The 25,172-nt window shown below is 34.6% G+C and overlaps 1 protein-coding gene across 9 annotated transcripts in view; it reads left to right on the forward strand.

Moving 5' to 3' along the window:
- Positions 1-13,265, forward strand: part of BPTF (bromodomain PHD finger transcription factor) — a 171,289-nt gene extending 158,024 nt beyond the window's left edge. For 5 of the 9 annotated variants that reach the window (XM_051995264.1, XM_051995267.1, XM_051995269.1 and 2 more), the window contains 5 exons: positions 248-421; positions 1,183-1,375; positions 2,690-2,774; positions 10,367-10,553; positions 12,333-13,265. In XM_051995264.1, the coding sequence (XP_051851224.1) occupies positions 248-421; positions 1,183-1,375; positions 2,690-2,774; positions 10,367-10,553; positions 12,333-12,369 (676 nt within the window). In that variant the 3' untranslated portion in view covers positions 12,370-13,265. Of the gene's footprint in view, positions 1-247; positions 422-1,182; positions 1,376-2,689; positions 2,775-10,366; positions 10,554-11,545 lie in introns of all 9 variants that reach the window. The other 4 variants (XM_051995270.1, XM_051995271.1, XM_051995273.1 and 1 more) reach the window with 2 other exon arrangements.
- The last annotated feature ends 11,907 nt before the right edge of the window (positions 13,266-25,172 follow it).

Here is a 25,172-nt window from a genome sequence, read left to right on the forward strand (position 1 = left end):
TGTTGTTGTGTTCTTGTTCTCTGCCACATCCCGGCACCTGCATCTTACCGAAAAGCATGCCTCGGGGGTCCCCACCGCGAGGGGGCGCCTCCACCCTAGACGCAGGGCCCGACGCGGCCAGAGTTGAGGGCAGGAAGCTCGGTCCGACTCTTAGAGCAAGCATCCAGCAGCAGGGAAGACAGGGATAAAAGTGCCATGCAGCTCAAAATGACAGCTACATTGTCATTTTCATTGTGAATACTTTTAGGTTCTATATTGGCTGTGATCTTTGTACTAACTGGTATCATGGAGAATGTGTTGGCATCACAGAAAAGGAGGCTAAGAAAATGGATGTGTACATCTGTAATGATTGTAAACGGGCACAAGAGGGCAGCAGTGAGGAATTGTACTGTATCTGCAGAACACCTTATGATGAGTCACAGTGAGTTCTGATAAGAGCATCTTATTTAATAATTTAGGAAGACAAACTGCTCTGACTGGTTATTTGTTTATTTTCCAATGTAAAAGAAGGATATTTTTGCCTATATTATACACCTATTACAAGTTCCTTCCCGATTTTTTTTTCTCTTCCCTTTCCCCTCCCCTTTCAAAATTGCTGTTGTTTTATAGTGAATGTTTGAGATGTATTGGGAATATGTGGTTTAAAAGGTAGATTTTATTTTTCTAAATATATATTAACTAGACTAAAAAAGAATACCTAGTTTGGATTTTATTAGTGTTTGAAATGGTGCTTTACTCTAGATTAGAAAAACTAAAATTTGAGCATAGTCTTTGAGACTGTTATTAGACTACAGGCTTCTGACTGCCAGCTGGGTGACCAGCAGTAGCTTCCCATTTGATATCTTATTCATTGAGAGAGTTGAGCTTTCTTTTGTACTTTGAACTTTAAAATCAATTAAATTCAAATTTGTTTCTCTAAATCTATTCTTCAACATAAGGCAATATTACTAATACTATTTGCTGACAATTTAGTTACTTGATTTTTTTATAATAGGAAATACTAAATTAACATGCTCTTAAATATGTCTTCAACCAATATAAAACCATATTAGAATTATATTATATTCTAATGTTTAGTATGTCTTCAGATATATATATATATATTATTCATTCATTTAAATAAATTGTGAAAAGCATCGTCTTTTCATCTTAGAATTTACATTTTTGTTTTGCATCTTGCAGATTTTACATTGGTTGTGACCGATGCCAAAATTGGTATCATGGGCGCTGTGTTGGTATTTTGCAAAGTGAAGCAGATCTTATTGATGAGTATGTCTGTCCACAATGCCAGTCAACTGAGGATGCCATGACAGTTCTCAGTCCATTGACAGATAAAGATTATGAAGGATTAAAACGAGTGCTACGTTCCTTACAGGTGAGGAATAGAGGCAGTATTTACACAAGAGTAGGTCTCTCATTGTACAAACATAATTTGAAAGAAATATGCTACATTGCTCACTCACACCCTGTTTAATTCACAGCTTGTTTGTAAGCTACTCCATAAATAAATCCAACTGCTGATGATAGAAGTAGTGAGAACTAATGAGAGCATTTTTAAGCAACTATGACCTTCTAGGCTCTGGGGATAAAAATACAAAAGGGAAACATTTCTCTACCTTCAACCTCACATCCTGATTGGGAGAAGATTACATATATAGGGTGGAAATGCAGTATGTGCCTTAAAATGGAAAGTTGTCCAGGATGAATGATAATGTGAAGTATAATTTGAAGCAGGCACATTATAATGGATTAGGGAAGTCTATACTTACAAAGCATTGAAGATAACTGGGTTCAAGGGCAGAGTTCAAAAACTAAATTTATCCCTCTAAGGAAAAACCTTTTTATTCAGTGTTTCTTTAGGTAGAATCATTGGCAAAAAGGCCTGTGGATCTCTTTTGTTTTCCACATCTTTGGAGTACGGAACACTTTATTAAATCTTTTCAAAATCTGCTTCACATAACCAATTGGAATAATTTCATGACTTTGAATGGTAATGAGAAATAAGTTAGATATTTAGAAATTAAGAATGGAGTTTTATATTATGGCTAGATAATATCTACAAGGCTGATTTTTTTTTTACACACATTAAAATTTTTAGTTTCTTTGAAAGATCATTCTTATTAGAATAATTAAATAATAAGTAACTAAATATCATTTTAATGCTATTTAATTTTTTACAGATTAACAGGAAATGACATCAACTATAAAACATTTTCCCTAGAAACAAACATACCCAATTCTTTTCCTAATACATCTTTATTAGTATATATCATTTTTGTTTTTTTAAGAAATATTCTTATTGACTCGTACTAATTTTATTATCCTATAAAATGAACACTTACTTGCATACTTGTAAATGTTTTATAGAATATGCATTACCATATTTCAAGCTATTGTATCTTTTTTACCATTACATCTAATTTTAACTCTTTGCTTTCAAAATTTATACTACTTATATTTTAGATTCTACTTATTTAGTGACTGTCTAATCTGGGGACTGAAAAGTGGATAGGAGGAGGGCAGCAAGATCAGAATAAAACAAGCATTTTTCATCATAAAAATTAAGCAGGTCAAATGCATTTCTGATCTGGTCAAATTGAGAATTTAAATCCAATCTATAAAATGCAGTGCCCTGGCTTAATTAGGGGCCATATTTGCCTCTGATAATATTGTCTCTTTTTCCTTCCAGGCTCACAAGATGGCATGGCCTTTCCTAGAGCCAGTGGATCCTAATGATGCACCAGATTATTATGGTGTTATCAAGGAACCAATGGGTAAGTATTTCAGACAATGAATATCTTCCTCACTACTTGCAGTAGATCTTTTGAATTGTAAAAGTGATCAATCACATGTATTTCCTGTTAAATGAAGCATTTCTCCTGATTTTTACTTAAATAAATGCAAAGCTACCTACTTAAAATATATTGTAACTTTCCTGATTTTTAAGTAGTAATGGTTCTATGGTTTCATCTCTGTTTTCTGTTTTTAGATAAAATAGCTAATAGCAGTTTCTTCCCGTTGTTTTTTTAAAATTGATAATTAAAAAAAGACCTCAGGGACACTATGTAAGGTTGTACAAAACATCTTCAAAAAAGATCTTTCTGGAGGCAGCTGGATGGTGCAGTGTATAGCGCACCAGCCCTGAAGTCAAATGGACCTAAGTTCAAATCTGGCCTCAGACACTTAATACTTCCTAGCTGTGTGACCCTGGGCAAGTAATTTAACCCCAATTGTTTCAGGAAAAAAAAAAAAAGCTTTCTGAAGATGTCTTATTTATCATTGTGGATGAGATATTTACTTTTAAATTTAAATAATACAATTATATTATCTATTGTTGAATTAGACATTTCAGATAGATTTGGGAAATTCAGTAAATTCACAGTGATTTTCAGAGTCAACAGAAGTCCTGAAATTTACATTCAGCAGCAAATAATACTCAGAAATGGTCAGGTTTGTAATCATTTCCATGTAATGAAAGAGGAGACTTTCATGTTTTTTCGCCTTCAAAGAAGCAGATAGTTAATTATTACAATATAATATTTCTTTCATTTATCTTCTCAGCCCAAGGAAAACAAAAAAAGTTGACATCATGTCAATGTGTTTGTAGGCCTCTTTCAGAGGTGTTTGTATTTTAAGATGAAGCCTGTTTGAATCCACCATAAATTTATCTTACATAGCCTTACTTGCTCCTTGATGATGTTAGGCAGTCCTGCTCTACTATACTTCCCTTAACATTTCACTGTACTGCTTTCTAGAGCAGTTCTTCTAAACCTTATCATTCCTCTTTAAATGTCCCACAGTCTTCTGTCCACTCCATCCTCTCAGCTGACAACTTGCCTTTGTACTGAGGTTATGAGACAAGAAATGTCCCTCTTCTTCCTCCTGCTACTCTCTCTCCTCCTCACCCCTGTCTCACATAATGAGTTGGCCATTTTTCTTGCTAAATCAATTCCTCTGTGTCCACAAGGGAATCCATCCCCATCTTGTATTCTCCAGCAGATTGTCTCCTCTATCAACAATTCAAATATCCTCAATCTCTTCCTTTCTACTCCCCTCCCTAATGGCAACCAGCATGCTCACATCTATGCTATCCTCAAAAAACCTATCCTTCCATCTGTCCCCATAAAATGACATCCCTTTTCTCTTTGCTTTTGTGGTTAAACTCCTGGAGAAGATAGCTCCGTTTTTTTCCTTTGTATTGTCTTCTTTCCTCACTACAGTCTGGCTTGTGCCCTCATCATTCAACTGAAACCATTTTCTCCAAATTAACAATCTCTTAATTGCCAGATCTAATGGCCTTTTCTCAGTGCTTATCCTATTTGTTATTCCACAGCTATCTACACTCTTCTCTCTAGAGAGAACCTCACTCTCTTCTGATTCTCCTCCTGTCTGAGCTCTTCTCAGTCTCTTTTAAAGGATCTTCATCCAGGTCATATTTTGCTAGAGATAAGTGTCCCATAAGACTCTGCCAGAAACTCTCTTCCTTTATTCTTCTATTATACTTTACTTGATTGTCTCACCAATTCCCACGGATTTAGTTCTAATCTCTGTAGTAATGATTCTCAGTTCTACTTATCCAAATCTAACAGCTCTCTACTAAACTCGTTTTGCATCCATTTGACTATTAGACATCTTGAACTGAACATGTCCATAACTAAATTCATTGCCTTTTCTCTCACACCACCTTCCCTTTTACTCTTGAGTATATATCGTGTATTTACCCAGGCTGGTAACTTAGGTGTCTTCCTCCACTCCTCATTCTTTTATCTCCCATATACAATGTTACCAATATGTTGTTTATCATTGAAGAAAAACCTTGGTAAAGTCTCTTGAATACCCTCTTCTTTTCTCTTCTCCTCTCCTCTTCTGTCCTCGTGAGGAAATAGTGCTCCACTTTGGCTGGGCCATAGATGTGTGAAGCGGGGAGAAAAAGGTTGGAAAGGTGAGCTCATGGCAGATTACAGAATACCCTAGATACCAGACAGAGAGGCTGAACTTTTATTCAGGCAGTATAGCACTGCTGAAGTGGTTTTTTGTTTGTTTTTTGAGCATAAGAATGACTCATGTAAGAAAGATGAATTTGGCAAAGGAGTAGAGGATGAAAAGACCAATTAGGATGGCTTTAGTTCTGAGGATAATATTAAAAAGACAGTACCAAGATTGCAATAGGAAGGAATAGGACTCCTCATCTTTTCATCTAGAACACCTAGAACAAATGGCTTTTTGAAAGCACCCCTAATTCTGGTTCTACCTCTGCAACCAACCAAAGATTGTGTCCATCTCCTGGCTAGCAAATTGGAAACAGTTACAGAATATCTATACATGCTCTAAAATATATCCAAGACACTTCCGTAAAAAAATCATCATGAAGCTTCTTTATCTTTTCTACATGGGCAATTGCATCAGCAGCATCCTGCATATATATCAGCACCCTCTGGGAAAAGAGATACTTCCATCAAAAGTCAACAGAAAGCTGCCCTGCCTTTTCTACATGAGGAATTGCATTAGTGGCACCCCGAATATATGCCAACACCTCCTGGGAAAAGAGGGAAAGAGGAGAATATTTAATGCTGAGTAGATACAAAAGATATTTCAGAAGTAAACAGGAGGGGACTTAATCACCAATTGGATGCGGTAACCACAAAGTTTTTCACATGAGAGCTTGTGTGAATAGTGATAACACTACCAATAAAATAATGAAGTCAAAGGAGGAGGAGGAGGTTTGGGAAAAAATATGCTAAGCTCAGTTTTGAACATATACTAGTGGAGAATATAAGAGAAACCTCTGGCAGACATTTGCAGATGTAGCACAAACAAGGTAAAAGAAAGTGGAAATTTTTTTTAATAGACGAGAATAGAATATCTTTGATAGTACAAAAAAGATTTTTAAACAGCTCTAACATAGGAGAAATGAGAAAAAATATGAATTCAAGTATATTGAGAGGAAAAGAGTAAAGATAAAGGATTGAAAGAAATCTTGTACATTAAACATTTCTGAGAAAAAGAACTATCACTGTGAACCTAGCAAATTGGCAAAGGTAATAAAATATAGCAAAATTAAATGCTGACATCTCTCTGGAAAAAAAGACAGATTAATAATACACTATTAGCTCATTTTTCAGCATTCATTTTTGTAAGATTTTATGTTACAAATTTTTTCTCCCTCCTTCCCTTATTTCCCCCTCTCTCCAAGACAGTGAGTAATCTGATATAGGTTATATATTACACTATTAATTTAGCAATGACTTAGTTTAATCTTCTTGGGAAACAATGAGGAACTAAATAAAATATACAAAATTTTGCATGCCCTTCAACCCTGTGATCCTATTAGATTTATATCTATAGCATATTATTTACTGGGGGATGGGAGGTGGGGGAGTGGTCAGGCTCAACTGAACAAAAATATTTTTATTTTTAGTAGTAAGAAAAAAAGCCAAAAAAACCCTGAAAATAATATATGTACTCAACATTTGGAGATTAATTGAATAAAGCATAGCATATGAAAAAATCATAATGTTAAGAATTCAGAGAAATATGGGGGATACAGGAAATCATTCAGAGTAAATAAAACAGCTTCAAAACAAAAATACACTTACTGAAATGAACATAAAGATAACATTAAACAGCTACAGATTTTGTGTTGAACATATAGGGCTCTCCATTATTATATCCTTAAAGCTTTTATATATGTATGTATATATACATGTGTGTATGTGTGTGTGTGTGTGTGTGTGTGTGTGTGTGTGTGTATGTATATGCGACATTTCCTTTAACAATTAGTAATGTGGTAATTTATTTTCCTCTGCAGATATGTGTAATGGGCTTTGTCTTTCCTACTTTCTCAATAGATAAAAGAAGGGAGAATTCAAAGCTTAAAATAAAATTGGATTTTTAAAAAAGGAGACTTGCTTAGTTTAGCTGCAGATCAAGATTTTTATAAAGTCTTCTATGTACATATGATAGTTGATGCATAAGAATGCCAAGAGAGAAGGCAGCCAAGGACAGAACCACTTTAAGGAGTTTTAAGGAATACTAGCAATCATCAGAAGAAAAAGGAAAGGATTTTAGCATTCTAAACGTAAAACCCAGAGCATGAAGTGTTTAAAAAACTTATAAAGGATAGATAGAACACAGAAAATGAGGAAACAGTACTAAATGTGGACAAAATTCTTTGGCAATTAGTTCACTGGTGACCTTAAAAGGAACCATTTCAATCAAAAGGTGAGAGTGGAAGCCAGAATGTAAGAGGTAGAGGGGAGGCTATGTGTTCATCTATTTTTTTAAAAGTTTGACAGTGAAGAGGAAGATAGAAAAGCCAGAAGAAGAAGGGTTCTTTTAATTGTTGAGTTCTGCAGATGTTGATAGACACATGTGTAGGACCCAGTGAAAAGAGAAAAATTCTTAGATCAAGGTTTGTGGAAAGGCAGGAGAGAGAGGGAGTAATGTCAAGGGCAGAAGGAAGGAGGATTTGCCTAGGGACAAGAGCAGGCAGCAAGAATGAGAATAAGGATGTCTTCTTCTGTACAAAAGGAGATACTGCTGAGGATAACTCTTCCTCTGTATAAAAGAAGGGGGATGGAAAGGAGATAATGCTGAGAAGCTGGGAGAATTGGAAAAATGGATTTTTTTTCCATAAACAATTTTAATTTTCTCAGATAATCTGGGCACTAAAATTCTCTTATTCTTTTTTTTTTCAATCAACAAGCATTTATTAAATATCTACTATGTGCCAGCTACTGTGCTAAGCACTGGGAATTTGAAGAAAGGTACAAGGCACAGCCTAATGGGGAAGACAACATGTACAAAAGGGAGAGAGATGGGATAAGTTGGGGGCAATTAACAAAGGAAAGCCCCTAATATTTAGGAAGACCGAACGTTTCCTATAGGTTCTGGACATTAGCTGCCCCTTGAAATTCTCTTATTCTTGCTTGTTATTTAAAATAGTTGAATATAGGGGTTGCTAGGTTGTGCAGTGGTTAGAGCAAAAGCCCTGAAGTTAGGAGGACCTGAGTTCAAATTTGGCCTCAGACACTTAGCACTTCCTAACTTTGTGGCCCTGGGCAAGTCACTTAATCCCAATTGCCTCAGGGAGAAAAATAGTTGAATATAAACCAGTATACGAATATTGACAGTGACATCTTGATTCCACAATGGATAGAGTGCTGAGCTTTAAGTCAGGTTTCCTAAGTTCAAATGTGGCTTCTGATACTTACTAACTCTGTGACCCTGTTTACCTTAATTTAATCCTCTTTACCTTAGTTCCTCATCTGTAAAATGAATTAGAGAAGTAAATGCCAAACCAGCTTAGTACTTCTTCTATGAAAATCCCAAATGGGGTCATGAAGAATCAAATATAACTTAAAATAACTCAACAAAAACAGCAACAAATGAACATTAAAAGATGAAGTCTAACAACTCTGATTTTTAGCACTTTTTGCCCTCTTTTCTGCCATTCTGATACCTTCATTGCAGAAGTAGAAGGAAGATGGATAAACCTGGAAACTGAACTGTATTTTTCTTTGGCCATGGCAACCCATCAAATATAGAATTTGTTACCAAATCACCTGCCTCTTAGTGGTGAACATTCCATGCTAGAAGCTAATCTGCTGGAAAACAGACATCATCTTCTGCCAGAAATTTTAAGTCTTTCTGAATAGTGAAACAGATTTGAGCTTGCTCTCTACATGCTTATTAGCCTTCAAGAGCATCAAGTTACCACCTTGATGAGGCCTCAGAATCAGATCTTGTAGAAATATATTGGGAGAGTGTGCTTAATTATAAGATTATTGCCTTTTCTGATTTCTGACTTTCTTCACATTAGTTTTTTTAAAGTATGTACTTTAGCATAAAAAATGGGAAAAGGACCTACATGTGCAGAAATATTTATAGCAGCCTTATTTGTGGTAACAAAATATTGGAAATTGAGGGGATACCCATCAGTTGAGGAATAGCTGAACAACTCTGTGATATATAAATGTAATGGAATACTACTGTTTAGTAAGAAATGATGAACAGGCAGATTGTGAGAAAACCTCTAAGGACATGTATGATGCAAAGTGAAATAAGCTGTACCAGGAAAACATCATGCATAGTATCAGCAATATTGCGTGATGATCAGTTATGAATGACTCAACTCTTCTCAGCATCACAATGATCCAACACAAGTACAAAAAACTCTATAGAGGGAAAATGCTATCCATATCCAGTCAAAAAACTAATAGTCTCTGATTGCAAATTTAAGTCTACTTTTTTCACTTTCTTCTTTTTCCATGTTTTTTTTTTCCTTTTGATCTGTTTCTTTCACAACTGTGAATAATGTGAAAGTATGTTCTACATGATAGCACAAATATAACCTATTTTAGGAATAAGGGAGGGGAGAGAGGGAGAAAAATTAAAATCTAAAATCTTGTAAAAATGAATTTTAAAAATTGCTTGATGCATAATTTGGGAAAATATTATAAAAAAACAAAAAATAGGTTCAAATTAATCTTTGGTATCAAAATACTTTTGGTTTATACAAATAATTATGTTTTCTCTTAAAATCTTATCGTTAGACCAAAATAAAGATCATGAAACATAAAACCTTTTTCAGATCAGTTCTAGTCATCAGCCTTGTTGAAAAGGGGAAGAATGGGAGTCTATCTCTAGCTAGTTGATTTAAGAGGAACCTTCTTTGCAATGTAATTAAAATTCTGAGTCCAATACAAAATTTCTGAAAGGACAACCTATCTTTAAAAAAAAAAAAAAAACAAAACAAGCCCCCAGGAGTGTAGAAGTTTTGGCTGATGGCAAGAAGTAGGTTCTTCTGCTTCTGCTACCACAATTGGAGCAACCCCTGAACATCCTTTTTCCCATTCCTAAGGTTTGGAGCAGTGATATTTTAATTAAATTCAGCAGACCTTAAAAAGCACCAGTTATTTACAAGGCACTGTACTAGGTGCATGGAAGACAAAGACAAACAGTGAAACAATCCCAGTCCTCCTTGAGGTCTCTCAAATTTAAGAGAAAAAAAATCTTAAGTATCTGAAATTAGCATTGGTACAAAAATTTCTCTTTTATTCAGAATGTTGGGATAAGATGTGGAAGTGGCCATCACGGTAGTGATTGTTGAGAATAGAGCTGTTGAGAAATCAACAAAATTTTGTAATACACAAAAGCATATTTACTAAAGACTACAAGAAAACAATTGGAGTTGATTTTTTTGGGGATAAAAAGAAATCCCCTTTTATTTTTTTCCTCATGCCTTCTTGGGCAATAAATGTATCACATTAAATCTTGAAGGAATGTTCAGAACCATATTTGATAGTACTGTAAAAGTTTTATATTCAATTCTCAAAATAATATTTCATATTTTTGTATTTTTAAGATCTTGCCACCATGGAAGAAAGAATACAGAAGCGTTATTACAAAAAGCTGACAGAATTTGTGGCAGATATGACCAAAATTTTTGATAATTGTCGTTACTACAATCCAAGTGACTCCCCTTTTTACCAGTGTGCAGAAGTTCTTGAATCATTCTTTGTACAGAAATTAAAAGGATTCAAGGCAAGCAGGTAAGCAAAAAAAAGCCAGTTTTTCATGTCCATTTTGATTTGTTCGTGCTCAAAATTAAATCAGTTCTTTAGAACTGATAGTTAGCCTCCCAAAGGAATTGGCTCTTATGATACTTTTTAGTTAAAATAGATTTTTTTAAAAAAAATATACAGGTAACTACTAAATTTTAGTAGACCTAAAAGTTTAGTGTCGAAAAATTACAGTGTGTCAGTTTGGTCTATTTTAAAATCGGGAGTGTGTTTCTCCTGAATGTCCTTTCTCTTTTACTCTAATTTTGATTTCTGTTTAGCATTGCACTGTTATTTAAGAATTGAAAACTTTATGGGAAATTTGGAGTTGGTTATTTTGGAGAAATTTATCTAGTAATTTTTTTTGGAATGGAAAAAGCAATAACTGTAAAGAGTTTCCAAACCTTCAGTAAAAGCATAGTTTGATATTTAATTGACTATGTACAACATCAAATGATCATGCTACCTAAATAAATAAAATTATATTACTTCAGTCATACTATTTTTGTTCCTATTTTTTACAATTTAGTTTTAATAATTTCCATTAGAAAGCATTTGTGCTTTCTGGTATTTAAAATTAGTAGTAATTTTTTAGTAGCAAAAATTTTAGTAGAAATTTTGGGGAAATTTTTACACTGATAACAGAAATAAAAAAACCTAAATGTGAAAGCCTGTTGCAAGCACTATTTAATTTCATGTTATAGACAGCTATTCTAATTTCTATGAGGATGAACAGAATTAAATTGGAAGCGAATGACCAATATGTAGAATTATAGGATTTTTAGGAATTAGTCATTTGTTGAAACTCTTGCTCTAATTGTGGATTTCAGTGATTTACCAAGCTGCCATCTGCTGCCATTCCCTCATTCCCCCTTTTTCATTTATGGTATCCAGCATTAAGTGTTTACACATTATTTTCATTACTGCATTTTATTTGTTATGCTTCTTCATTTACACCATCCATGTTCTTTCTTTTCTTACAGATTGTGATATCTATAGTCTGAACTTTTTAACTGGAATCAGAGCTGGATGTTGGGGGTCACTCATTCTTTCATTGTACCATGTCATTTACTTAATTCAAACCCTGCCTCCAGAAAGTTCAGATTAGTTAGCAGAATTTTTTAAATGTTTAAAGATGTATAGCAGTAAACAATCATTTCCTAGCAGCCATGTTGAACAATGTATTAAAAAAATTATTGTAAATTCTGGGAATACTGTATTAAAAAAGTCTTGCAACATAAAGTCTGTTGGCTTAGTTAGTTCTGGAAACTCTGTACAGTATTTTCATCATACTAACTTCAGTTGTGAATAAAACTGTGAAGTTTAGAAAGGAGATTGTCTGAATTTTTATTAGAAAAATGTGATTTTAATTACTGTTAAATGTTGTTCTTTTTTTTTACATCTCAGATTTCCCCTATCCCTAACATCCCATGTCAATGTAAATTAGTTTGTACATATTTTTTAACCACAACCATGATGCTTCTGTAAATGTCTTTTTCCCTATGGCTAAAAATTTTGTAAGCTTTATTAGTAAAATATATTTTTAAGTCTTGGGGAATTTTCCAGAAAAAAAATCATGTTTAGTGTACAGTAAAAAAATTTTAATTCAGTATGCTTTTAAAAAAAAAATTGAATGTCAAAAAATAATTGTCTCAAAAATATTGGCTGCTTCCCCTTGGACTGATTGACCGTGGTTGGCATCGGCTTAAAGCCTCTTTGTTCTCCAAAATGAAGGGTGCTTAATTGTTCCCTTTTTTCTGTATTCTGCAGGTCTCATAACAACAAACTGCAGTCTACAGCTTCTTAGAGTTCAGCGTGTTAACCTAATGCAAAACAGCAAGAATCTGGTTATCTGAAAAGTTTAAAATTAAGAAGCCAGATGTTTTTAGTCAGGTTCTCCTGACAAGACTTGACCTAAACTTCGTTTTTATTGGTCACAGCAGTCAAATTATATTCTTGGCCTATTTTGTCCAGCGGACAAAGGAAAACAAAATCAGCACCATTTTCTTGTCAAGATCAAATTGTTTTACTATTGTGGCAGAAGCGAGAAAACTTTGTTTATTGAAAGAGAGAAAAAGAAAGCAAGAATAAAGATAAATGGGGTCAAATTTTAACTCCATGGAAATGCCACGTCTGCTCTTCAGTGAAGAAGCTGGTTTAAAGTCACACAGAAAACTTTGACTGTATTTATTTATTGTTGCAAAAAAGACGCTTTTTTTATTGCTGCCCTCATTTGTCAGCTAATTATTTTTTCTTAAAAAAAAAAAAAAAATCCAGCCCCGGTTACATGTAATCCATTCTGTATCTTATCATGATTCCTGTAGGTAAAAGTACAAGAGACCTCTAGATGTCTTTTCTTTCTATGAAAGGAGCTGCTATGTACACATGTGCACACACAAATACACATACACACACACACAAAAAAAAAAACTGGGAATCAACAATGAGTTTATTGTTCATGCTAGATAAAAATTAAGCTTGCATAAAGGTTGGGCTAAGTGGTCATGGACTACAGACTCTGTTGCCTTGAATAAAACAGTACAATTTGTCATTTACTCTGCACCAGACTGAAATGAGTAAAATCTATTTGAAGGTATCTTGTTTGTAAACATTTGTCAGATTCTAATTTTTTTCTTTTTGTATTAAAATTCAAAATATGGATGTATATGAAACAAAATAAATGGAGATAATTTTTCTCCCACAGATGGAAGTGTCTTTGAATGTGTGATACTGATTGTAAGCTTTGGTGGGGTGGAAGGGGACTCCAAAAGGGCAATAAAGGATAGAAAACCTAAATATGACTATTTTCCCCAGAAAGTAGCCCTGTCTTTTGTCATTCCCAATTTCTTATCACTTCAAAATAGTCAACAGGGATGGCATGCCGGCTGCATCAGTGAATGCTTGAGATCTTGGGAAGCAGAATATCCCACAGAAATGAAAGATTGCTTACTTAAGTCTAGAATAGCTTGTGTTTGTTTTCTTCAGAGAAGGAAAGGTAGAATGAAAGTGAATCAACAGAAGTTCTCCATGCAGGTTTTTCTTGCTTTTAATAATCTGTGCTTACACTGCATTTTTCTACATTATATTAACAGCTGTAATGAAATCTGCTGTTTGGCTTATGCAGCCTTGCAAAAATATTACTAGATTTTGCACTAATTCATATTAGCTTTGTCCTCCTTAAAATCGAGTTTGCCTGATAATTTTTTTAAAAAGCCTTTCCTTAGGTTTAATATCACCCTCCCACTATGCAAGACCCTTTCCAGTACTTAGTCCCCTAAAACTAAGTGTAAAACATAGCTATGGATCACAACTCTTTCTTATTACAGGCTCAGGTGTACAGATTATTCTGGGGTTCATTTTATCTAATGCTTATTAGACCATTTGTTTTTTGTTTGTTTATACAGATGTTGTCACTTAAAGAAAACTGTTCAATGTGAAAACAAAGTTTATGCTTCTTAAAATAACTAAGATAAAAAGTAGTTGCATTAAGGTTATGTTGTCCGACTTTTTTAATGCTACATATTGTATGCATTTGCTGATGCAAGAACCCTACATTTTTAATGTTATGAAATTATTTTGCATCTCATCACATCACAGTATTTCTGTACTATTTATTCATATATATACAAATATATATGGACTTAATCACTTAAAACTTGTTGCGGAAAGAACTTTCCTACCCGTAGGCAATAGATTGCTATGTTTTTAATAATTGTGGCAAACTCTAAAGAGTAATTTTTTGTACTTAATAGGACATTTCATCCTAGACAAATAAAGTAATGTTTTTGACATTGGATTTGGTGCAGTTTCTAATGAAACACTGGTTGATTGATTGCTGATGTAGTTTATGTAGATGTTGGCAATAATGCCAAAAATTGTATATAATAGACAAATTTTTCACAGGAGTCCTTGGACTAGGAGTATATTAATAGCAAATATGTATTTAATGGTTTAAATGCCTTTTTAAAATTTTTTATATCATCATAGAATACATGGACATTTTGTAGAATATAGAATTTATCAAGAATTTTAGTCTTTTTGAAGAAATTTTTGAAAAACTTGGTTATCTAAAAGAATCACAAGGAACTTGTGTCAATAATGACTTTTCTTATTGTACTCTGGGATGTATTCTGCCATTTAGCAACAAGATGTCCTTGAAAACAAACTGTTTTCAATCTTTCACGTTAGTATAATGTATACTCAAAAGTCTATGCTTGTGAGACTACTTGTGACTTTGGGAGTAGTGAATATTCGGTTTGTATGATTACAGTTCCTTAACTAAATGCTTCCAGTAAATATTTTTCTTCCTCAGCTTTCAAGTTCAAAATCTCCAAACCATTTCATAAAGTTGATTTTCACGGTTTTGATAAGGTTGCTTCTGCAAACCGGACAAAAGCAGATTGGGGCAAAAAGAGAAATGGACTAGGTTAGAAATTTTCAAAAAAATTTTCTAAAGGTAAAACTTTTACTTATATTTGAAATGGACTTACACTGGGTTTGGAGGGAGGTTATTATTGTATTGCCCTTCTAGAATCTAAAAATAAAATTTCTTTCCCTCATTTTCTCTCCTTTTCCATTTGGCAAGTCCAAGGTCTTAATGTGCTCTGTGGTGCCAGAATCAACACAGCCATATTTTAAATTTTTCTAAGCATTAATAAAATCAGTACTGTAGAATTGGAATGTGTGTGCTCATTAAGATGATTGCAAAGCTATTTTGTCTGTGAACATTGAGTTTATAGTCTCTAAAATGGGAGCACAAATATATCAAAGGAAAGATTATTTTAAGTATTTTGATGAAAAGTACTAAATATGAAAATGTTTTCAGTGGTCTGAATATCCTGAAACCCTTGAGGAGGGGATGTATAATTTGGAAGACATGTTAGGTTCCAATTCTAGCTGCCACTATGTATGTGGCATAATATAAGGGTTTGGGTTTTTTTATTGTTGTTGTTTGTGGATTATTGTTTGTTTATTTTATTTTTTATTTCAAGGAGAACTTTATTTCATGGAATCAGTGGAAAAACTAGTTTTTCAAAGGCAATCTAATCTATTCAATTCTGGGTCCCAGTGCACTGTTCACTTACAGTCTCTGCCCAACATCATTCTACTCATTATGGACAAGTTCTACAGATTGTCCATTTAATGTCATAATCCAAGCATAAGCTAAAAGGATAATACAGGAAAATCTAAATTTTGCTGGAGATGGACAGGAAATTAGAACCATATCCAAATAGATACCATTTGAATGCAACTTTGACAGCGTTCCATTGAAAAGGAAATAGTTATTAAACTATATTTAATGTCAGTACCTTCCCTTAACACTATTATTTAATACATAGCAGCTACTCCATCATTTAATATGTATAGTTGGTCTTTGATAGGTTCTATGGCTGAAAAACAGATTATCCTGCAGGCAGCCTGGGAATAAGCTTCTTTGAGCCCAGCTGGGCTGGTGCTCAGACAGGAAGCTTTATGCCATTTTTCATCAACAGGAAATAAAATGCAGTATGCAAAAAGTAAGCTCTCATTTTGTCTTACTGTATCTCAAATAATAAAGGTGAAGAGAAAATTCTTAGTTTTATGCAATATGTAGTTTGCATATATACATCACATGTATACATATAATTGTGTATATGCATATATAGCTATAAAATTACATAAAACCTCATTTATTTATTGCTTAGTCATAGTTAATTGCTGTATTTCACATTGAAAAATGACTTTAAGGTAAATGTTTAATTAGTTCCAGCAAAATACATGTTAGTATAGGAACCTTCTAAGACATTATAGTGGAAGAGTCCTGGCTCCAGTCAGAAGATCTAGTTTTAAATTGCATCTCTGAAATTGTCAGTGAGATCTTGGGCAAGACACAGCCTCCCCTGGAACTCAGATTCCTCATTTTAAAGTGCCCTAAGGATTGGGCTAGATGACCTCTTCAGTTCTCTTCTCACTCTAGATCCATTATTCTAAATCTTGAGAAAATACTACTGGGACTACTAGGTGGTACAGTGGATTGAGCAGCGGGCCTGGAGTCAAGAGGACCTGAGTTTAAATCTGCCCTCAAACACAACACTCACTGGCTGTGTGACTCTGGGCAAGTCACTTAATCTCAATTGCATCTCAGAAAAAAACAAAACAAACAAACAAAAAACAGAAAGAGTACATGAAGATTATCGAGTGTTTCATTGGTGATGATGATGATGCTTTTTAGTCGTTGGAATATAAGCACATACTTCAAAGAACATAGAAACAAAAACAAAGGATTGAGAATGGAAATAAATTTAGTCATCCTTTATGTGCTAGGTCAGAGGGGAATAAGATGAAACACTGGTAAAATGGGATAAAGCCAACTTAAAATAAGAGACTGACAACCCTGTTGCTGTACAATTAATGCCTGCCATCTTATGTGAGACCAAATCACGGTATCAACATATCATCACAAGATCCATCCTATTTAATAGAATAAATTGATCCCCAAACATCAATTTTTCTCACTCTCAAGGCATAGTTCTTAACAATGTTTGGATCAAGACAATTTAGACAAGCTTGACCTTACAGATTGCCTTATGGAGTGAAGGCCAAATGAGGTACAGTCCAACAAGCACTGCACATACAAAGAAAGTAGGGAAATGGGTCCTGTATTCACACAGTTTACATTCTTTTGGGGGATGTGATCTGTATATAGAAAAGGAAGATCATTTGTAGAGATAAGGCAGGCTAAAATCCAAGTGCATCAGGAAAGGCCTTTGGAGAAGGAAGTCCGGTTGATTCTTGAAAAAAAAAAAAAACACCAAGATTTGAAGAGAAGTAGGTAGACAGGAATCAAGGGAGATTCAGTTGGTTTAGTGCTGGAGAACCTGGGTTCAGATCCTAGCTGCCTCTACCTATATGGCTTTGAACCAATCACAACCTCCTTGGGCATCTGAGTTCCTCATCTGTACTACCGAGGGCTAGACTGGATAACTTTTAAATGAGTCTGTTCCAACTCAACTGGGAGAAAGCCTACACAAAGTAGGGAAATGGAATGCCAAGTTTGGTGTTCAGCAAGTTACATAAGTTTGACCAGAGCACGGTGTTTCTAACAGAGTTATGTGAAATAAATGTGGAATGCTTTGATGAAGCCAGATCTTGGAAGTTTTAAAATACCAAGCTGAGGAGTTTGCATTTTATCCCAAAGGTAGTACTAAGCCATTGAAAATTCTTGAGTAAGGAAGGGAGTAATATAGTCAGAGTTTCAGAGTTGTACTTTAGGGAGATAATACATATATATGGGGAGATTTTAGACAATACACACACACACACACACACACACATATATATATATATATAGATATAGATGTATATAAAATCAATCTCCCTATATATTATATGTTTGTATATATATATATATATTGGAGTCATCATGTGTGAACCCCTCGAAGCTTAGCCCATCAAAATAAAAGAGAAAAGAGTCCAGGAAAAAATTTTAGTTTCTTTCATGTTCTGGTGGTAGACATGGGTGATGATCTGAATTAGCCCTTCACTGAAGCAATTTGGGACTTAAGTCCATTTTCTATATTTGGCTCCAAAGATCTATCCTGATGACTGATCAAGCAGCGTGTTGGCACTAGTGAAGGGAATAGGAAAAAAAAATCCCACTCAGTACTTATGTGTCCAAGTGGGATTTGTTAAAAGATATACTGCATGGTGAGCTCTACTGAAGGCCTCAGAAGTCTTCCAAATCCTTGTCCATATTGAGGTGATGGAATGGTAGCTGCCAAGATGGTTTCCCAGCTTTTCTCCTTTTGAGAGAAAAAATACAATCTGTTATCTGTTACTTGTAGTTCCATATCTGTGCTGTGGGATCATTGAAAACAGTTACTGGTTGAAGGGAATGAGAATGTGAGAATGGAATATTTCCCAGTCTACTCTAGTTCAACTACAAGAGGGATAAAGGAGGCTTTCATCTATGTTTCCAGGTGACATGGGTGTGTTTGAGCCCAGATGCACATATCCTTGAAGTTACAAAAAAAGGAAAACAGGAGAGAACATCTCTGTATAATCAAGGAAGAAATTAAATGGCATAGAGTGCTAGGTCTTGAGTCAAGAAAACCTGAGTTCAAATCCAGCCTCAGACATGTAGCAGTTTGTGCCAGTAAAATTAAGATAATAACAGCATCTGCCTTGCAAGGTTGCTGTGAGGATCAAATGAGATAATACTTATAATTTAATATTTATAAAATACTGCCCCCCATAGATGCTATATAAATGCATGTTTTCTTGCCTTCTTTCCCCTTCGTAGGAAGCACAGAAGGAGTCCTATGAGAATGGCCTTGGGACACTCTAATCAAAGTATCTCTGATGTTGATGCTCCTTGCTTTTTCCCTTTGGGATTCTATATGTGAATTCGAACTCAGATTCTATAACAGAGAGGGGAATTACCTTCAAAAATACAAATATCCTAACAAAAAGGGAAAGGCCTCCATTTCTAATATCGCTTAATTCTAGTGCCTTCTCTCTGTTCTTTATTTCCTACTTATCTTGTATATAGAGTGTGTGTATGTATTGGTATTTTTGTCTTCCCCATTAGATTGTAAGCTCTTTGAGGGCAGAGTCTGTCTGTTTTTTGCATCTTTTTGTATCTCCACTATTTAGCACATTCCATGGTACATAGTTGGTACTTAATAAATGTTTACTGATTGACTGAGATATATACAAATGTGTGTGAGTGTATTTACATATTTTTTTCTAGTCAGCAATATCAATTGATTTACATTCCCCAGAAAAAGAAAGGCACATGCAGTTCCAAATCCTAAGAATCAAAACACATCCTTATTACATATCTCGTGAAAACCACAAAGCAGATAATATCTATCAATAAGCTTTTACTAAGTGCCCACTATGTACCAGATATTGTGTGAAGAGCTAGGGATATGAAGACAAAATTGAAATCAGTCCTGCCCTCAAGCAGCTTATATTTTGTAAGGGAAACAATATGTTTTTATATAAGTATGTGTGTATGTACATATTGCAGAAGGATGTGTATAGATGCTATGAAATGAATTGCAGTATAATTTTAGGGATCCTACAAACAATTCAGCAAAAGAGATTAAGGAAAGATCAGACAGGAGAAATTCTGGGAGAAGCCAGTGTCACAAAAACCAAGAGAAAAAAGTAAACCCAGTAGGAGAAATGATCAGGTGTCAAAAGCTGCAAATGATTATACCAGAAGGATAAGGACTCAGGAAGAAAAAAATAATAATAAACATTGGATTTAGCCATTTGGATTGTTAGTTACTTTGAAGAAGGCAGTTTCAGTCAAGTGGAAGGATTAGAAACCAAACTTTAAAGTATGAGAAATGAGAGAAGAAGAAGAGGTGGTAATGAATGTAGAGGGCTTTTTCTAGGTGTTTACTATGAAAGTGAGAAAGGAAGGCAAGATATAGGATATCAGTTTGTAGGAAATGACAAAAACAAAGATGGGATTTGAGATAAGACAGCATGTTTGTAAGTAGCCAAAAAAAATTTTTAAGAGGTTAAATACTTACCCTGAACAATGAATTATATATACTCATATCCCCCAATCCTAATACAGGGAGTCTAGCACAGTACATGGCATATGACAGGCCTTTAAGAAATACTTGAGGGGCTGCTAGGTGATACAGTGGATAGAGCACCAGCCCTAACTGAGTTCAAATCTAGTCTCAGACACTTAATACTTCCTAGCTGTGTGACCCTGGACAGGTCACTTAATCCCAATTGCCTCAGCAAAAAAATAGAAAAGAAAAGAAATACTTGGCTGATTGTTTGAATTGGAGACCTGCAAAATTTAAAAGAAGTTTCATGTTTAAACATTTTTGGCTAGTATATTTAATGCTAAAGAGGCAGGGTGATGAAGGTCAGCCTTGGAGTTAAAAGAACTAAGATCTAGTCTTACTTCTTAAAAATTTGCTTTATGACCATAAGTAAGTCACTTAATTTTTCAATGTCCTTGAAAACTCACTAATATTTTAGAACTGCTTATCAATTAAAAACTGGCAGAAGTCTCCCCATATTGGGAATGCCATATACAGATAAAAACACAAGAGCCCAGTCTCCAAAAATGGAATGTTATGTGATATTAACAATATAGATAAGTTATGCCACAAAAAAGCTTTTTAAGTTTAACAAAAAGAAAATATTTTCTATGAATTATTTTTCCTAGACAATCATGTTTAATTTAAAGCAATAGAACCCAAAGTAAAAAACAAGAACCTTAAAAAATAGAGAATGAAGCAATAATCCATGAACTGAATTGACTAATTATCACAAATCTGTGAACCACTACCTTGTACTATATTTGAATATCTGCAATTAAACTTTTAAAAATTTAGAGGTATTTAATAAATTCAGAAACAACAGCATCCTCAGCATTCACGGTGCTGGTTCATAAGGGTCAAGGCTTCCCAAGGCAACACTGGGAGCCCAGTCTAATGAAAGATCAGGCTGCTTGAAGGTAGATATCCTTCAAGTCAATGAATCTCTAAAGAGCCAAGACTTCTGAAAACTTTGGAAGGAGATTCAGATACACTTGGTATGAGCTGCCCTATGGATTTTCTCCTTATCCTTTTTGTGTTTAAATCTTTTCATATAACTGCTGCTACTTCTGAGCAATCCATCTTCAGGCCTTAAGCACCCTTGTAACACTTGCAGCAAAGCTGTGAAGAACTAACTTTTCTTGTGTTAGATGTTAACTCGTTATTAAATGCCTGCTGCCTGGAAAAGAACCAGAATATAAATGAGTCAGGTCAGATGTCAGCCAAATAAAAGATGGGGGTTTGGATGAAGGAATATTGTAAAAGAAGCTAATAACGTGATAACTGATTTGTATTGGATCAATGATATTCTCTAGTCTATGAAGATCTCAAAAGGAAAAGAACTTCTTAAAACTTAATTCTGAACCCATCCCAATACATTTTCCTTTTGCTAACATGGTGTTTTTCCCTAGAAAGACTTACATAAACTGATGCAAAGTGAAGTGAGCAGAACCAGGAGATATTAGATATTATAGTCATCCAAGACAATTCCACAAGACTCATGATGAAAAAAAAACTTCCAAAGAAAGAACTGATGTAGTTTGAATATACATTAAGCCTACTATTTTTCACATTCTTTATTTGGTTTTTGTTTTTGTTTTCCCTTTTGATCTGTGTCTTCTTTCACAACATGTCTAATGTGGAAATGTTTTGCATGATTGTACATGTACTTACCATTTCAGGGAAGGAGGAGACAAGGGAAGAAAGGAAAGAATTTGGAACTCAAAATTTAAGAAAATGAATGTTAAAAATTGTTTTCACGTGCAATTGGGGGAGAATATTATTAAAAAAATTAAAAGCAAAAAAATTTTTTTAAATGGTGGGGTTTTTTTAATCTGCAGATTAGTGTTGTTTTTAGATTGCTCATCTCAGAAGTATAAAAAAAAGAAACATCTTTTTTTTTTATTTTAATAGCTTTTTATTTACAAGTTATATGCATGGGTAACTTTACAGCATTGACAATTGCCAAACCTTTTGTTCCAATTTTTCCCCTCCTTCTTCCCACCCCCTCCCCTAGATGGCAGGATGACCAATACATGTTAAATATATTAGAGTATAAATTAAATACAAAATAAGTATACATGTCCAAACCATTATTTTGCTGTACAAAAAGAATTGGACTCCAAAATATTGTACAATTAGCCTGTGAAGGAAATCAAAAATGTAGGCAGGCAAAAATATAGGGATTGGGAATTCGATGTAATGGTTCTTAGTCATCTCCCAGAGTTCTTTCATGGGTGTAGCTAGTTCATTTCATTACTGCTCCATTAGAATTGATTTGGTTCATCTCATTGCTGAAGATGGCCAGGTGCATCAGAATTGATCATCATATAGTATTGTTGTTGAAGTATATAATGATCTCCTGATCCTGCTCATTTCACTCAGCATCAGTTCGTGTAAGTCTCTCCAGGCTTTTCTGAAATTATCCTGCTGGTCATTTCTTACCGAACAATAATATTCCATATTATTCACATACCACAATTTATTCAGCCATTCTCCAATTGATGGGCATCCCCTCAGTTTCCAGTTTCTGGCCACTACAAAGAGGGCTGCCACAAACATTCTTGCACACACAAGTCCCTTTCCTTTCTTTAGTATCTCTTTGGGGTATAAGCCCAGTAGTAACATTGCTGGGTCAAAGATGGTATGCACAGTTTGATAACCTTTTGAGCATAGTTCCAAATTGCTCTCTAGAATGGCTGTTTGTATTCACAATTCTACCAACAATGTATCAGTGTCCCTGTTTTCCCACATCCCCTCCAACATTCTGCATTATTTTTCCCTGTCATTCTAGCCAATCTGACAGGTGTGTAGTGGTATCTCAGAGTTGTCTTAATTTGCATTTCTCTAATTAATAATGACTTGGAGCATCTTTTCATATGGCTAGATATAGTTTCAATTTCTTCATCTGTTCATCTCCTTTGACCATTTATCAATTGGAGAATGGCTTGATTTTTTTATAAATTAGAGTCAATTCTCTATATATTTTGGATATGAGGTCTTTATCAGAACCTTTGACTGTAAAAATGTTTTCCCAATTTATTGCTTTCCTTCCAATCTTGTCTGCATTAGTTTTGTTTGTACAAAAACTTTTCAATTGGATATAATCAAAATTTTCTATTTTGTAATCAGTAATGATCTCTTGTTCTTCTTTGGTCATAAATTCCTTCCTCTTCCACAGGTCTGAGAGGTAAACTATCCTATGTTCCTCTAATTTATTTGTAATCTCATTCTTTATGCCTAGGTCATGAACCCATTTTGACCTTATCTTGGTGTATGGTGTTAAGTGTGGGTCAATGCCTAGTTTCTGCCATACTAGTTTCCAATTTTCCCAGCAATTTTTGTCAAACAGTGAGAGTTCTTATCCCAAAAGCTGGGGTTTTTTAGGGTTTGTCAAACACTAGAGTATTAAGGTTATTGACTGATTTGTCCTTTGAAAAAGAAACATCTTTAAATTGCACATTCTCTCACTATATTGCATTTTATAAAATTCTTGTCCATTTTTAAGTGACCAAAAAGTAGGTAATAAAACACAGAGTTGTCAATAACATACACTATTTGGAATCAGGAGATGTGGTTGTTCAAATCCAATTCTTACCAACTTAGAAACTGTGTGATCACTGGCAAGTCACTGTGTCTCTCTGTGGCAGCCCTCTAAGTTCTATATATGGATTTAGGTGAAGGGAATTCCTATATCAATCATGTACTCTCAGTAGACACAACCTAAAGAAGATTCTGAAGTTTTTCTCTTTCAGAGGTAAGATATATGAAGGAAGATTCACATGCAAACAAGATCACCTTTGAGGAGTTTAATTACCAAATTTAAAGTCTGCATATGGTTTATTACAGCTGGAGGAATTCAATACAAGCACATGGATTCAGAAGAAGAAGCCATCTGGGGCGACATATAGGCAGTTTGTCTTGTACAGCCCATAACTTTTAACCAGCCAGATGCCTTTGCAAGCACTTCTATATCATGGACAGTTCTATTTACTGTTACTTTCAAGAAAAAGAAAGGGAAGGAAGGAAGGAAGGAAGGAAGGAAGGAAGGAAGGAAGGAAGGAAGGAAGGAAGGAAGGAAGGAAGGAAGGAAGGAAGGAAGGAAAAAAGGAAGGAGAAAAAAGTTTGAAGGGGGAAAAAGCACAAAACTGATTTCTTCTTGCAATCCCAGATTTTGAAATGGCCCCAAAAGGCCTGAGCTATTTGACAGTTGCCTTCCTTCTCTGTTCTTGGTTCTGTTGGAAGACTAGCCTATATTGGGTCATCTTTATTTAAGCATTCACTTTTCCATACTAGGAGGAACAGAGGCTGAACTTGCTTAAATCCCTCCTCTCTCGGTGACTAATTAGCTCTGTGATGGTGAGCAAACCATTTAACTTCCCTAAACTTCAATTTCCTATTCTAAAAAAGAGGGAAAATACTGCCTCCACAATTTGTACACTTTAAAGCTCAATGTAAATGTCAATTACTGTCATCCCTGAAAGCAAGATAACACTAGCCTTCTACCAAGTGTCAGCTTAGTAGGACTCTTCACTGAAATCCTAGATGTTTGTAATTCTATAACTTTAAGGATGAGCAAATATGAATGGAAGTAACCATGTTACCAAATTCACTCATGCAAGAGAATTTTTTTTCATCCATATCTCACTTGCATTCAGTCTCACAGGTCTTCCCTATGTGGCCAGTATCTAAAAGGAAAGAAGAGCAGAACTATAAAAACAAAAGTAGATGCCATTCTAGGCACCTGGGTATTAAAGAAATTATAGGAAATATGGGATCTAGAGTGAGAAAGCCCTAAATTCAAACATCCCCCCAGCTGTTCCATTTGCTGTGTGACCTGGGGCAAGTACTTCAAATCAGTTTCTTCATCTGTCAGATGATGCTAAAAATGCTACCTACCTCATAAGGTTCTTGTGATGTTGAGATGATGCATGTAAAGTACTGTGGGAAAGTTATTATTATTATCCTTCTATTTCCAAAACAGAATTGTTTGCACTCTATTCTGAAAAGTTACCATTTAGATTAATCACGATTAGATTTAAGAGGATGCCTCAAA

Source organism: Antechinus flavipes, chromosome 4 (assembly GCF_016432865.1).
Source record: "Antechinus flavipes isolate AdamAnt ecotype Samford, QLD, Australia chromosome 4, AdamAnt_v2, whole genome shotgun sequence".
In the NCBI taxonomy this organism is placed as follows: domain Eukaryota; kingdom Metazoa; phylum Chordata; class Mammalia; order Dasyuromorphia; family Dasyuridae; genus Antechinus; species Antechinus flavipes.